Source organism: Delphinus delphis, chromosome 13 (assembly GCF_949987515.2).
Source record: "Delphinus delphis chromosome 13, mDelDel1.2, whole genome shotgun sequence".
NCBI classification, from domain to species: domain Eukaryota; kingdom Metazoa; phylum Chordata; class Mammalia; order Artiodactyla; family Delphinidae; genus Delphinus; species Delphinus delphis.
The window spans coordinates 78498017-78514452 of record NC_082695.1 but is presented as its reverse complement, the minus strand read 5'-3'; the positions used below and the strand labels follow the sequence as shown (position 1 = coordinate 78514452).

Here is a 16436-nt window from a genome sequence, read left to right as displayed (position 1 = left end):
AACATGCCGTAACATGCTGTATTTCTCCTTAAAAAAGCCTAAGCCCTTAACCGTTTAGCACGGCTTTTACAACGTTTACCTTTTCTTCCAGAGGAATTTTCATCATCCCAATTAAACAGAATTTGAAAGTTCCTTTAATATTAGTTTATGCTACACATCAAAGCGTGAGTTTTGCTGAAACATGCTGATTACATTTTATCTTAAAGCTGGTAGGATTTCAAAGGCAACCGCCGCTGGGCATCTTTAACGGAATCGCGAACGAGGAGCGTGGCGTTCTGGAGACTCTCACCTGGCCTGGCTGGGCATTTTCACACACGGTGGTTTCATAGTCCATGGCAAATTCAGGGGCGTTGTCATTGATGTCAAGTATAGTGATGGCCACGTAGCCTCTTCCTATCTGAGATGGATTCTCTAATAAACGGGAAGACGTTTTTATCATTTACAGGCACACCTCGTTCTATTGCACTTCACTTGAATGCGCTTTGCAGATACTGTGTGTTTTACAAATTGAAGGTTTGTGGCAACCCTTCATCGAGCAAGTCAATTGGTCCCATTTTTCCAATAACACTTGCTCACCTTGTGTCTCTGTCACATTTTGATAATTCTCATAATATTTCAAACTTTATTATTATTATCATATGTGTTATGGTGATCTGCGATCGTGATCTTTGATGTTCCTAATGTTCCTACTATAACTTGCTGAAGGATCACACGACAGTTAGCATTTTTTGGCAATAAAGTCTTTTTTAAATAAAGTGTAAACATTGTTCTTTTTAGACATAATGCTATTTATTATATACTTAACCGATTACAGTATAGTATAAACACAACTTTCATATGCACTGAGAAACCAAAACATCTGTGTGACTCCTTCATTGTGATATTCACTTTACTGTGGTGCCCAGAACCGAACCCACAATATCTCCACGGTCTGCTTGTGCTCAGAGTAAAGCTATTACTCCAACCTCATCTTACTTAGGAAACTCATATTTAAAACGATTAGAATCAACCAAAAATGTTTGCCTCTCTAAAGCACAATCTAATAAGGAAATGACTAAGACTTGAATAAAATCTAGAACCACAACACTGTAGACTGGAGCCATGGAAACTCTGATACAAATGTCATACACACACACACACAGTGACAAATAAGCCAGGAATTTCAATATTCTTTGATGCTAGAGCCGATTTTTATATGAATATGTGTATATATTATGTACCTATTACATATGTATATAACATGCACACAGTATAATTATGCATTGTTCTCTCAATGTTTTTCTTATCAAGGACCAAAATTAGTTCCATATGAAAATGTAGAAATCTGGGTGTCTTGGTTAGAGATCAATTTACTATTTTTTTTATAAACTATGGGACCAACCCCATGTCAGCGTAAATGCAGCACAAAGTATGACCACAAAACAAGCAGAAGCCCTCTGAGGGTAACTCAGGCCCATTATTTTATGGTAATAACCTCTTTTCACTAACTTTGTAAGTATTAGCGAATAAAGTTAGAGAATATAAATATTTCGCAGCCTGAAATTAGAAAATTTCAAAATTTTGCTGAATTCAAACAAACACCTAGTAAAATTCAAGTCGAAACTGTAAACTCATGTCAACCCATTCTCCACTCTCAATGTCCTCCCCATCCTAATTTAACGTTAAACGTTACAACTTACGGCTCTCCATTGCAAGGACTGTGATATTATGAACAGCGTTTGTCTCTCGATCCAGAGATTTGGCAGTTGTAATAACTCCACTGTTGGCATCAATATTGAAGTATCTCTCCAAGTCTGTGTTTCTGTCAATTGAATACCTAATTGAATATTAAAAAAAAAAACCAAACACTTCAATATTTTTTGTTTGATTATAATTTGCTGAATTTATTTCATTAATTGCACAGCCAATCACCAAATTCTGCTGACTCCACAATCTGTCATACTAACATAAAATATGTCTAGTTTAAGACTTCACCAGTGTTCCAGTTGATTCATAACCTGCTTGTCAGGAATCTCTGCTTTTCTGTCCAACAGTACAAAATAAAGACAATAGTATAATTATCTTCACAGTGGATTTGAATATGCCATTATAAACTCCAAACTGTGGCTCCTAAAAGACATTCTCATCAGATATAGTAGCCCTGGTCACGATCAGAGGTCCCTCTAAAAGGAAACATATGTAGACATCTAACCCATTCACATATACTTAGAAACATCTTTTGTTTTAATAACACCAGGTTGGTCTTAACCTTTCTGTTTTTATATTGCTCACTCAGGGGCCTTGACCAGGGTTCCACAGACATGTTTCAAAGCAGAACCCCTCAGTGTGGAGAAAAGGGAACCCTCCTACACTGTTGGTGGGAATGTAAATTGGTACAACCATTATGGAGAACAGTATTAAGGCTCCTTAAAAAACTAAATATAGAACTATCGTATGGTCCAACAATTCCACTCCTGGGCATATATCCAGAGAAAACCATAATTCGAAAAGGTACATGCACCCCAATGTGCATAGCAGCACTATTTACAATAGCCAAGACATGGAAGCAGCCTAAATGTCCATCAATACAGGAATGGATAAAGAAGATGTGGTACATATATACAATGAAATATTACTCAGCCATTAAAAAGAATGAAATAATGCCATTTGTAGCAACATGGATGGACCTAGAGATTATCATACTAAGTGACGTAAGTCAGACAGAAAAAGACGTATATCATATGATATCACTTATATGTGGAATCTAAAAAAGTGATACGAATGAACTTGTTTACAAAACAGAAGCAGAAAAAAAACAAAAAACAGAAGCAGACTCACAGACTTTGAAAACAAACTTATGGTTACCAAAGGGGAAATGTAGGGGCAGAGATAAATTAGTAGTTTGGGATTAACATATACGATATAATCAACAAAGACCTACTGTATAGCACAGGGAACTCTACTCAATATTCTGTAATGACCTATATAGGAAAAGAGTCTGAAAAAGAATGGATATATGTATATGTATAACTGAATCACTTTGCTGTACACCTGAAACTAACACAACATTGTAAATCAACTATAATCCAAAATAAAATAAAATTTTTTTAAAAAGTAGAATGCCTCAAATTACATAAATATTTTGGCATGTAAAGGATTTTCTCAAAATTATCTAAATATTAGTAAATAACTACCACTCTACTCGTATTCTTGTTCAATTATGCTATTTTTTGATTCATATACAAAATTCACCCTTCCCTCATTAATGACTGTCTTCAAATGCCCTTGTCTTTCTAGGTGGGTGAAATAAGGACTCTCATTTAAAAACATAATTACACAAATGAACAAATGAACAAACATAAACACACCCAATTTCAGAAAGTATTCTGTTTCCATAGTAGTTCAACTACGAATCATCTACTACTAGTCTGCTATATAACAAGATGCAAGAAACTTAAAAAGGAAAGAGAAGGCATAGGAAAATGTTACCAAAAAACTGACCACAGATCAACAAATATTGTTTTTGTGCAGCAACAGGTATTTGAGAATATGACCAAGTTATTTTTGATGGCTTCTGTTTTCTTGATGGCATAGGAGACAAGGTTGTCAGCTGAGACAGAGAGGAGAAGGTGGTTTGAGGAGGAGAGAAAATTCCTTTTTTTTAGAAGAGACAAAAATGCATATACTAGGGAGAATATAATGGAATAGCTGAGCATCGTGGATTGCCCCTTTGAGACTTATGTCCATTGACTTAATGTAAAACCAGTCATCCCGTTTGTCTGTCTTGCTTTGTTCTCATCTAAGTATTCGAAGATGCATAAAAAGGAGAGGGTTGGGTTTAACCAGTCATGGACAATGAGAGGAGAGGAGGGTTAGGAGGATAAGGGTACCAACATGTGAGTGATGATAATGAAGGTCCACGGTCTCTAAGTTTGTAAGAGAGAACTGAGGAAATAAGAGAAGGCAGATTGACATCGAGAAGATTCTGGTAGCACCAATCGGTGGTGGGACTTTACCAGGATGCAGAATTGCTGGAGTGGGAAGTAGCTGACAGAGAATGAGATGCCTGAAGTCGATTTTCAACAGTAGTAGTGTATCTATGAGAGTTAGCAAGCCAAGGCTATGTTCATAAGAATCTATGACAAAACTGAGGCAGAGAAACAGATCACTAAAGCCAAGACGACCAAGAAAGTGAGAAGCCAAAAGTGACGGTGGGGAGAAATAAAATAATCTGCGTACCAAAATCCTCAACAAATCAGTGTGATTACTATATATTTGATGGTTGCTAGCAACATGAAAGATTTTGAGTAAAGTATGGTGATGCAGTCTACAAAAGAGTTGAGAGTTTGAAAGGGAAAAGAAAATTAAATAGTTTGAAAATGGCAAAGGCAGTACAAAATGTACTCGCCCTCACCTCCAGGATCTGTGCTACATGAGATACGAGAGGAAAAATAAATCTTGAGTTTCCCCATACCCCCTACTTAGCATCCTTTTATTGTAGCTAAGTGTCTTTATTCAAATCAAAATCAAACCATTCTACTTGAGCTATCCACCCTATCTGCTGACCTCAAGAATGTTTTTCCTGGGATTTGGATCCTTTTCCATCTATATAGCTTTATTTGAATCAAAAACATGTGTGTTTTCTATTTTAAAAAACAAATTTCTTCCATTTGTGTCAAGTTCATCGTTGGCCTCCATATTGTCAAATCCATGGTTCACTTTTCTGTTCTTTTATTACTTTCTATCTCATTTAAATTTACCGCAATTGACCACTGATGACTCCTCAAAACACATTCTCCTTCTGCCTTTATTAATACCACGTATTCCCTGTTGTTCTCCTACCTCACTCTCTGCTCCTTTCAGTCACCTCGGCTAGTTTACCCTCCCCTTTGAGACCTCTGACTACTCACACTCCCCCGAAACCTTTCCCACGGATTCCCTTCTCTTCTTGGAAAAACACTTTTCCTTGCAACTTACAGAGTCCTATAGCTTAACTCACTTCTATATTTTTGATGACACCTACATTTATATAAAATCTCCTTGGCCAACCAAACTTACGTACTGAATTACTTAGTAGAACCACATAAATACACAATGTGCACTGAAATGTAACATGCCCAGACCAATGTTGTCTCCTAGCAACGCCCAAACCTCCTCCTCCCTCACGCGTTTCCACCTGAGCAAATGACACTACCAGTCACTTGCTTACTCAAACTAAAAACCTAGATTTGTTTTTCTTTCTTGTCCCTGCATCCAAGTTGTCAATAGTACTTGACGGTAGATATCATTCCAAGCTACCGCCTACTTTAGCCTAGACTTTGCATCTTTTTACTCCTTATCAACATACTTCAATTCTTATTGTCTACAATCTACTTCCCACACAACAGCCCTGAAAACAAGAAATGAGTTTATTTAATGTTAAAAATAGACTTTAATTTTCAATTACATAGAAGACCTAGATTTTCTCCTCTGAAATGTTGCTTTAGTCAAAACATTATATGCCAATATTTCATAGTATTAACATATTCTCTCTCTATGTATGCAACAATGATACATATATAATTAATTATATGTATAAATATATATTATATAGATATATATAATCCAATGGTAATAGAATAATTAATATTAATGTTTGACATGAAGATTGTAACTCAATACCCATGCACTCATGCATCATCGAGCCAATACTAAAAGCCTGAATTGTCCATTTTTTTCAAACTACTATGGTAATGTTTGTATATTCAGGAAAACACAGACTTTTAGATTCTTACAAAGCAAAAAGGCCTTGAACTTGGCATATATCTGTCTTAATGAGTTCATGTAATCCCCCACTGAGCTAAAGTCAATAACTAAAACATTTGCCTCTATTATCAATAGTCTCAAAACTCCCAGCATTCGAATAAAGGATATTAAACTTGAGAATTCATTTAATATGTTAAATATCTCCAACTTCTGTTCACCTCAGAAAAACCCCTATATCTTTTGGGGATGTAGTTATCACCTGTGCTTCTATAAATTTTGAGAAGAATGGACACCAAAGTTTCTATCATCCAAATACTAAGTATTTCTAAATCATAAACTCTGTAGCTTCCACTTATAACTTGAGTGTATCTTTATTTTTTATTTCTTTTAAATGTTTTTCTTCCAGTTTTATTGGGATATAATCGACATACAGCACTATATAAGTTTAAGGTTACAGCATGATGATTTGACTTACAGACAACATGAAATGCTTACCACAATTCAGTATATTTTTAAATAGTTATAACTCTTACTTAGCTTTCACTAAATAGCCTCATATATATGTATTTGGTATTTTGTGAATTATTCTGATATTCTTATGTCTCCCTTTCACTCATTCATACATTCAGCAATTAATCTGGAGGACCTGCATGCGACGCTCTATCTCAGGAAATACAGTATATAAACAAAATATTTGGAAAGGTAGCAATCTATAATAAGTATTTAGGAGAAAACCAACAAATTGCTATTCTCAATGAAGGAAACTGGGACAGGTGTGGGAAGAGACTGAGGAATTATGTTGAGAAGAGGCGGAAACCTGGGCAAGGACCAGGAGTAGACAAACCATGGAAAATAGTCACAGTGGTTATTATATTTCTTAATCACAAGGACTTGAGATACCCCCAGTATTAAAGGGGTTCCCTATTTTCTACCAGCCCCTCTGGACATGCAAAAAGCAAGAATTTATGTGTGAGACATTAGCTAATGATAAAGTTACCTGAAGGGGGGAAAAAAATCCTTAACCAAGAGAAATAAGGAAAATATGGGCACTTTTTAGAGTGAGCGGGGGAAATTTTCTCTGAATTAGAATCTGGGAGGGCTGAGTGAGCCAAAAGAGAGGAAGTGTTCTGAAGAAGTTGGGAGAAGCACACTCTTTGCAGCTCCGGATCTACTGGCTTAAAGACAGAGAAATACAGTTGCCTGAATCAATTAGAGGCTGAACAGGAAAGAAAAGGACTGGTGTTTCTCTAATCATGACCCAAAGTTATCTTTAAAGCAACTTCTGCTGCAGTTAGTGGTGTGCACACTCACAACGATCCCTCTAGTTTCTATAAATTACAACCTAAAATACTTGACCTCTTTCACTGTATGTCGGAGTGACCAATGAAAGAGATCACTTCCATATTTTTGCAGCACCAGCAGTTAAAGCTTCTGCCCTCTCCATTTATTATGCAGACACCTCCAAATCTCAATAACCAGCCTCAATCCTTTTTCTGAGATTTCCTAAACTACTCCAGATACCGGCAACATCTTCAACTAAAGCTCAGAATATCCAAAAGCAGATTCATCAACCTGTCCCTCCCTCTAAATATACTGAGAATGTAAAACATATACATTTTTTCCTAATCCTCAAACAGCTATGTAAGGTCATGTGTGACAGAGACTTTTACTTGCACACCTAATATCCACTTGCCCTTAGTTCTTACTAATAGATCCCTGCTTTTGTTGAAGGCAACCATGTGTCCAGCTGAAAAACTACACTTGCTAGCCTCCCTGCAGATGCAGTGTCCTTATAGCTAAGGTTTAACAAATGAGATGCAAAAGAAAGTTGTGTTGAGCATCACTGAAAAACTCCCTCAAGGACAGGACAGAGCTGCTAATTCAACTGGCATTTGATTTTTGCCCCTTCCCCTCTATCTCACGTGGGACATGAACACAATGGACAGCAACCCAAAAGTCATCTTGTAAATACGAGGTAATAAGTGCCTGACACAAGAAGCCAAGCCTTTGATGACATTATCCTGCCAAACTGTCAGTCTTTGACTGCCTGGCTCCAGACTTCTCATTGGTAGGTCATTAGCGTTAAGCTTTGTTTCAACCAGCCAAGCACAATTTCTAACTAAGGCAAGCTGGTACCATTATTGCCGTATTCCAGTATTGGACTTTAAAGTCTCACAGCTGGTTGTTGATGGAACCAGGATTCAGAACCGTGTCTGTCTGAACCATCTTTCCAGTATATATCACATCGCACATAGATGAGCTTTTAGTCTCTACTACCTACAACTCTAGAATTCAGCCTCTTTTCATTTTTTTTTCCACCACTCTATCTAAAACTCTAAGACAGTTACACTGATGTATTCATGGATTAAATGACAATATGGTGTGTATCTCCACTGAGGTGCCTTTCCTCGTGTTGGCCCTTCTTTACTCCTATTTTTTCCTCTTTCCAATTCCTGTAGTCCTACAACTCCTTAAAGACAATCCCCTGCCTTGGAAGGCACCAAGCCTTCCCAATTACTTCAGAAATCGAGCCTTTTTAAGGAAGCCTGCAGTCCATAGGGCCCACGGACTTCACTACCAGCTCCCTGTGCTGCACCACCACGAACCGCAGACTGGGCCATATTTATAGCCACAATCCTGCATCAGACCTACCGTACTAACTTGGGCTTTTCATTCGCCATTTGTACTCTTCTGTTTCTTTATCTGCGAAATCAGAAAATTGTTCAAGATGATTTCTCATTTCCAGATTTAACATTGGATTTTTTTAATAAGTTTTCGCCTAAGATCTCTCCTCCAGCTAGATTAACACGTGGGTTGGGACCGCATCTTATACATCTGAATATCCTCAGTGTTCTGTGCGTCTGAAACAAAATCAATCCCCTAATAAATGCCTGTAGTTACACGTGCTGCTGTTCAATGAGCTGTGAAGATCGACTAAAATGGCCCTCTCCGTATTCACAGGTAGTATTCGTATCGCCCAGCTACGGCTATGCATGTTGATAATCACAAATAGAGTATGAAGGTGAGTGGGCTACACGAACACAAATGCTACTCCCTATATGGAAAAGATAACGTAATAAACGCCGACAAATCTGATCAATAGAAATAACTGAATCATTTGAGTTGAAACCTTAATCGCTTAAGAAATTTATGCACGTGTGCATGTGTGTGTGTGTGTGTGTGTGTGTGTGTGGCTACAAGCAGCATACAGGTTTTGATACCGAACTTGCTAAAATCCTAGAACCACATTTTCTAACTAGAGTCATGTTTATTTATAACAGCGGAATGTTAACGCTTGCCCGATAGGGCTTTAATGAGAAATAAATTACTTCAAAACCAGCTGTTGAGTTCAGTATTTAGTGGTACCACTGTCTGCAGCCTCACCCCCTTCTTCTGATAATGGCAACTCAATTTTCCCTTGTGGATTTCAATCTTCCCAATCTCATGCAATCTTGATGGGACTCACCATGAAAATGCCCAGAACTTCCTGGGTAAGAGATGGACACGTGTCCTAAGACAGGACTAAAAAAACTTTCCAAGAAATGTGAACCTGAAACAGAGCCATGAGGAAAAAAGGGGCCAGTGGTGCATCCACTGCCACGTTCAGAAGACACTGTCAGCTCACTCGTGCTGCTCGTATTTATAGAGAAACCTTCCTCCTCTCTTTTCTGCAGACTGGCTGTGCAACCTTCCCTTTAATTCTGTGGGATATTCACATAATTTAGATTAAAATAATATGTACAAATACATGCATGTATACAAGCCACTTAAAGTACACACTGAATTATTCAAACACCCCACATGTGCTCAGACTAGTCACACTACATAATGTAATATCCGATATTATTTTATCCCCTTTTTTCTGAGGACATACCACACCAGGAATGCCAGAAGAGCCTGCAGGTGAATATTATTATCATCCTTGTATCCTTGAACATAAATACAACGCTAGCTCTGTATTTGGATTGTTAGAAATGCTGAAAATGATCCCCATTACTTCTCAATCACCCTTCTTCAAATCTGATCTTATTTGTAGTAATATGTTTCAATTCATTGGCTGTTTTAAGCACAGGGACTTTGGGCTCGCTGTGCTGCCTACAGAAATAAATGTGCTCGTTTCATAACACGGCACTAGACCCTTAGGATATAACTACATAAAACATAAACAGACCTTATGTCTGGCGTGTCCAAATCCTGCCATCCCTCAAAGTCCAGCTCATGCATACATTGCTTCAAATGAAGTCTCATGTCCAATGCCCTTGGAGTGATTAGTATTTATCTCACAATTTACCCTCTGACAGAGCTGCCACTTTTTCCCCTTGTATTGTTTAACTCTTATGGAATCTTATTTCTTCAGCCAGATTGTAAGCTCCTTGAGGTGAGGGGAGATGTTTTATTCATCTTTGTTTTTCCTGTATTTTCCCAGTGTCGTGCACAAAGCAGGTTCTTAATCAATGTATGCTGATTCACTGATCAGTCTACGGATGCTGACATGAAGAAGTAATAGTTCTCTGAACACTAGGCTGTGCTTACAGTTTTTACCATCTTACTGATGAGAAACACAGAAGCAAAGCTTTTACTCTTCAGAAAAATGATGAGAATCAGCAGAACACAATCTGTCCTTCCAAGTTCAATAGATAGAGCCTGATATTTGGTAGTTGGGGCCAAAATTTACATGAAATGGTAGGCAACTGCATAAAAAATACAAAGCCAGAAACATGCCAGCCCTCAATTACCCACTTTTGCTTTCAAAAAACTCTCTTTTTTTTTCTACGTAATTTCAAGTATTACCCAATTTCCAGCTTTGGCTTCTAATTTTCATATCAGGAAAGAGGACGGCAAAGTGTACATGAAATGCTGGGCCAGGTAAGCCCTCCGGATAGCGGGCAAGCTGTAACAAGACATACCAATTCACAAAGGTGTCATATTCTGGCCAGCCGCTGGGCTCCGGGTTCATTTAATCTTTCGATCTACTTTTACTATACTTCTAAACAGTCAAATGGAACCAAACGGCAAGGTTCCAACAGTAATGTAGATGCCCTCATCTTCTTTTAAGGAAAGGGCAGATGCAAAGAGCTTTGGGTTGGTACATTAATGGAATAGGTTTAAAATAAAAAAAAAACTAGGCAAGGCGTGGGTCATGTGGGAAGAAGATCTCAATTTACCTTGCTGGAGGCAAGTACGTGTATTTCTTTCTAGAATTCTAATCTCTTGCCCCATATATCAGAAAATATTCCAAATGTAAATGGCATATGCTAGATTTCAGTATTACACTACAAAGAATGTCAGTGAATTCAAACACTAATTATCCACCCTCCCGTACTCTTTTACAATTCAAATACTATTGGCCTAATTTTAAACAAATACTGCTTTTCCATTCCTCTCAGAACTACGATATTCCTCAAGGTGCAGAAGCGCAAAGCTCACAACTGTAAGAGTCTTCAGCTTCCGTCTCGGCCTGGAGATTCACTTTTCCTAGGACCTCGGCAGACCGTGTGATCTGCTCCTCCACTGGCCTCTGTTAAGAGGGCTTACATCTTGATAGTTACTTGAGTGCCCAGTGCAAATACATGTTTATGTCCATTAAACGACTGTGTAATATTTTCTACATATTGGAAAATATGTGAATACAAACCAACGTTCAATACAGATTGCCAATACAGTTGCTTGTAAAATATGTCTCTCTCCATTGACTTTATTGACCTTGAAATAAAAATGCCATGAAAACAATAAACTATAATAATAGCGATGTACAATGATAGTACATCCTAACAGTTTAGTCATGACTGACAGTTTAAAAGCATCAGTTATTTTCCCTTTCTCACTTCATCTTCAAAAACCTCGGGACAAAGCAGGGATTAAGTGTTGCTTTTCCTTTTTACTGGGTTATATGGAAACTTAGGAGGCTAAGTGACATCCCCTAGGATACTCAGAAAACAGCAGTGCTGGGAAGAGAACAAGTCTTCTAGAGAATGTCACTGCTAGGAGTACCCATCAACTCACCAAACTACACAACGAGGAGGCTGGCCTCTTATAAGAGATCATAAATGGATAGGAAAAGAGAAATATGTGAGAGACAAATTCAGAAACAAGTAAGCTATGAGTGATTGTTCTGACCTTATGAAAAATAGTGCAAGGCAACGAAATGTTGCAAGAATACAAGCATGAAGCCTAAGTCAAGAAATTCGTTTTACAAAAGCAAAAGAAATATTCACACACACACAACATTTCACTTCAGTCTGAACAAAATCTCTCCCTATTTGTGCAACTTAGAGATTAGAAAAGGATGTAAGAGGTACTAACCTGAACTTTCAAGGTCACCTTGATTAGTTTTAAGAAAATAAAAATGAGGTAAAAATACAGCGTTGGCCAGCTGCTCTTTCATGGACAGAAGTCACAGAGATCTTCACCTCCAAGGTCAGCAGAATGCAGCCTTTGGCCCTTTCTATCTCTGTGCTTCAGGGAGCAGACACAGAACTCACTTCACCTCTAACTCAAGTCACTACCCACTTGGTCCTACTCTCCCTTCTCCTTCCCCAAGTTATTATATAACATTGCATTTATTCCAAATAAAATATTATTAAAAGTGAGATATTTACACTGAAAGGCTTTAACAGGATAATACACAGGAAATGGGTAAAGAAAATATTTTTAAATAAGATTAAAATATCAATACCATAAATCAAAATTTTCTTAAATCCTTTCACTCACTGACGTACTGAATTGTGATACATATTAGTGTGTCTCTTTATTTTCCCAGATCCTCAATTTCATGAAGGCATTCTCTCTTTCTCCCCAGTAAATCAAGTGATTTAAGCAGAAGTCAGACTACCCTGAGTAGCTGATGTATGACTACGATTGTACTGTGGTTGGTTGTCCTTGGGGGGAAGGAGACAAGTATGTCACTAGAGTTGCAATGCGATAACAAAACCCAAATTCAGATTTGTGCACATCAGTAGGACTCGGTAGATGGAGCTGAGCTTAAGTCAGGGAGCTGTTTGACAATGAAGCCTGGGCTATTACAGGGAGGAGGCGAAGGCTTACTCCATCTGAGTACATCTGTGACCCACAGATATTTTAGTGCACAGAAGGCTACATTCTTAGAAATGGTTTATGACCACTGCATTAAGAGTAAGATAGCCTCCATATAGCCTGAATTTCTTGTAAAGACAGAGAAGCAATGAGTATGACTTCATTTATGGAATAAAAATTGGTTTATACCAATTCTTTGCTAGGCTATGATATTACTGTCAAACAAAAGAGAAGGAAAGGAGAGTACTAATTACATATACACACACATATATATGATTATTATTTACATGTAAATAATAAAATGATATTTTATATTATTAAATGTGTGTAATAATTTATTTATATAAGTAATAAGCCTAAATCGGCTTATTATTTTAGGAGGAAAAATGAATATGCGCTCTTAACTAAAAGTCATTGTCTAATGTATAGATATTTTTCTTGATACTCTGTAAGCAATGCCCAGACTTAGTTCAGAAGTTAGCTCTAAAGCACTTAGCATCATTAAATATCAGTTAAATCTAAAAGTTAAATCTGTTGTTAGCTTTTGTAATCAAAATCCAAACCATGACACTGAAAAATATTACTTACGAACCCAAATTAAGACATGAAATACAATGTAATTTCTGGTATGTTCTATATACTTATTTAAATATTATTAAATATTTACTTAAAAAGACGTGCTTTATGGGCTTCCCTGGTGGCACAGTGGTTGAGAGTCCGCCTGCCGATGCAGGGAACACGGGTTCGTGCCCCGGTCCGGGAAGATCCCACACGCCGCGGAGCGGCTGGGCCCGTGAGCCATGGCCACTGAGCCTGCGCGTCTGGAGCCTGTGCTCCGCAACGGGAGAGAGGCCACAACAGTGAGAGGCCCACGTACCGCAAAAAAAAAAAAAAAAGACGTGCTTTATCACATGCACACACACAAATACATGCATATACAAAAACATGCATGTAGCTCTCAGATTGTAAAACTATAGTAAAAAGTGTGAACTGGAATGGTGTGATATTTTGAAACGCCTACATATCATCATTCTGTTAGTACTACAGAGTTGGTTATAACAATGTGTCTACTCTCTCTCTACAGGACTACTGAAAGGACATTTTAAAATAGTCCTTATATAGAGATATGGTATTATTTTATTTTTTATAAGTGGAATTAATAAACTAACAAACATATACTATCCATATAGACCAATATACAAAAGGGGTTGTTGAAAAATTAACCTCTAATTTAAATGGTTTATAAAATTAGTTTTCTAACATCTGCATTTATCCTACAACAAGGACATGCATCACTTTCTCTCTGAACACAGTTTGTGTTGAAAGAGCTCAGGATAACTGGCTGAAAAGGCACATCAGCTCTGCTTGTGGATGACAATGGTGCCTAAAGATACTGCCACACAATAATGGCCTTGGATAATCAGGTGACACATTTTCGAATTACTAAAATGCTGCATTGTTCTGATGTTGTTTCACTTCTGCAGCTATGGCTCAATATGTACACAAAACTGGTTTTTGTTAGCTATGACCCCAAAGCATCGTAACGTAGAGACATGAGTTGTGAATAAAGGCACATTGTCGTGAAATTACAGAAGAGGAGAGCAATGAGCTCTTACCTCACAGGGCTGTTGGAAGAATCTGGGTCGTGAGCTGCTACGGTCCCAATGATATTCCCAACTTGGGTAGCTTCCGACACCTCCATGGGGTACAGGGGTGACGAAAATACAGGGGGCTCGTCCACGTCTTCCACAATTATCTTCACGGTCGTCGTGTCGCTGAACGGTCCCAAGCTTAGAAAGCGAGGGTCGGCGTCTCTGTTTGCAGCTTCTATCCGTAGCGTGTAACTTGTTTTGGCTTCAAAATCCAAGTCCTATAAAGAAAGTTGTTAGGAAAATTAAATTAAGGCAAAGCAGAGCCTTTTCATTCATGCACGTCAATAAGCATAGTATGGACTCAGCCAGGAAAATGCACCGTCAGCATTCCAAAGTAATAAATAATGATGCCAATGAGAATCCTTGCTGCTTTCTGGCTCATAGACAATGTGGTAAGTCCATCTGAGCTAACTTAATCCACTCTGCCGCGGTACACTGCATGGGCAAATGCAGGCCTTTAGAACATTATTTGAATGACAACTGCTATGATTTTAAAATTTTTTCCGAGAGGACCTCAAGGTAGTATTCTTGAAGCATGTAATTTAACTGCAGTATCCAGGGGTGCACATTAAAAAGGAAGAAAAATATAACTTTCCGTTGAATTTCTCATTTACAAGGTCATTTTCATTGATTTGGGGGACCCCTTTACCATCCTTAACTTTCAAGTGGTCCAAATGCAGCTGTAGCAGAAGAGGTGGCATATCGAGGTTATACAGCCTGAACACAGAGCTGATTCTTCTTGATGAAGCACCCACTGTCTTCTCTCTTCAGTATTCCGCCATCAGTATACACTGTCTCTCTCTCTCTCTCTGCCTCTATTTGTATTACAGGGTTGACAGTTATATTCTAGAATCACCATCCTGCAACTTTTCAACAGGATTAACATGCTAACACTTTTCTCAAAAACAGTGACCCAAGTCAAACCATAAGGTAGCTTAAAAAATTGTAAGGGCCATTAAATGTTGTACTAATGAGGCACCATCTGTGAAAAACAGAATTCTATGCCCAACAGGTAGAATTTGTCTGTGACAATCACATGCTTCTCTTTCTTCAAGGGGTACAGAGAGTCCCAGCTTGCTGTGACTTTCAATCTCAATCTCACCACTAAAAAACTGTCCTGAAATATTTGTTACATTTAGTGATATAAAAACAAAAACTTCAGAAAGAAACCAGTAGAAATACTAGCACATATAAAGCATAATTTACACGTCATTTTTATGTGTTATTTAATAAAAAAGCATTAAGAAACATGGGCTAAAATGTACTGCTGAGAACTGTAATGTAAATGTATCCATCATGTGTATGGGCGTATGTGTGCTATATATGTGACAAAATGCACATACCACTTATATAAAATGTAATAACACATATATATAAAATATAAAAATATATACTATATGTGTGTTATGTGTGTTTCCACATAAATAGGACATGAAGAGATTCCATGGCTCATCTCTTTTTTATACATGAAAAATATATAAACCAATACTCAAAACAGGCTCACAATATCTAGGCCAGAGAGCACTTTACTCAAATGTTTATCTGCTTAACAGCTGTCTCCTCTAGTAGATTGTAAGCTCCAAACTGTTTTGTTCAGTACTAGCATTCCCAGAATTGCCTGTTCTGCATTTGGTACATTGAAAGAACTCAATAAATTCTTAATGAATTAGGAAAAGCTAGAATGTAGCTATCCAGGCCTCAAGAGCCTCAAAACGGAACCGCACCTTTGCCCCAGAGAATCCAGATGGCTGAAGTGGGAGGTAGAGGAAGAAAGAACCAGGTATATTGTTTTTCTTGACTATAAACAACTTCATATAATTACTGTGGGAAAACCAAGTTTTAATTCTTATCTGAGGTCTCACATGAAAATCCTGGGGCACGTGCTACACAGCGCCATAAACAGCACCTTATTAATAAATTCAGTGATATTTTTATGAGGCTACCTTTTTTTGTCTATTATCTAAAAATATTTCTACCCCAATGGTCTTCAACCAAAGGTAAGAATCAGAACCACTCAGGGGAACTTTC

At 37.7% G+C, this 16436-nt stretch overlaps 1 protein-coding gene across 1 annotated transcript in view; it reads right to left on the bottom strand.

Moving 5' to 3' along the window:
- Positions 1–16436, bottom strand: part of CDH7 (cadherin 7) — a 110674-nt gene that overhangs the window by 21123 nt on the left and 73115 nt on the right. Inside the window, exons 6-8 of the mRNA XM_060029564.1 lie at positions 14373–14626; positions 1680–1816; positions 290–411 (exon numbers count right to left, since the gene is read on the bottom strand). Coding sequence (XP_059885547.1) covers positions 290–411; positions 1680–1816; positions 14373–14626 — 513 coding nt within the window. The remainder of the gene's footprint in view (positions 1–289; positions 412–1679; positions 1817–14372; positions 14627–16436) is intronic.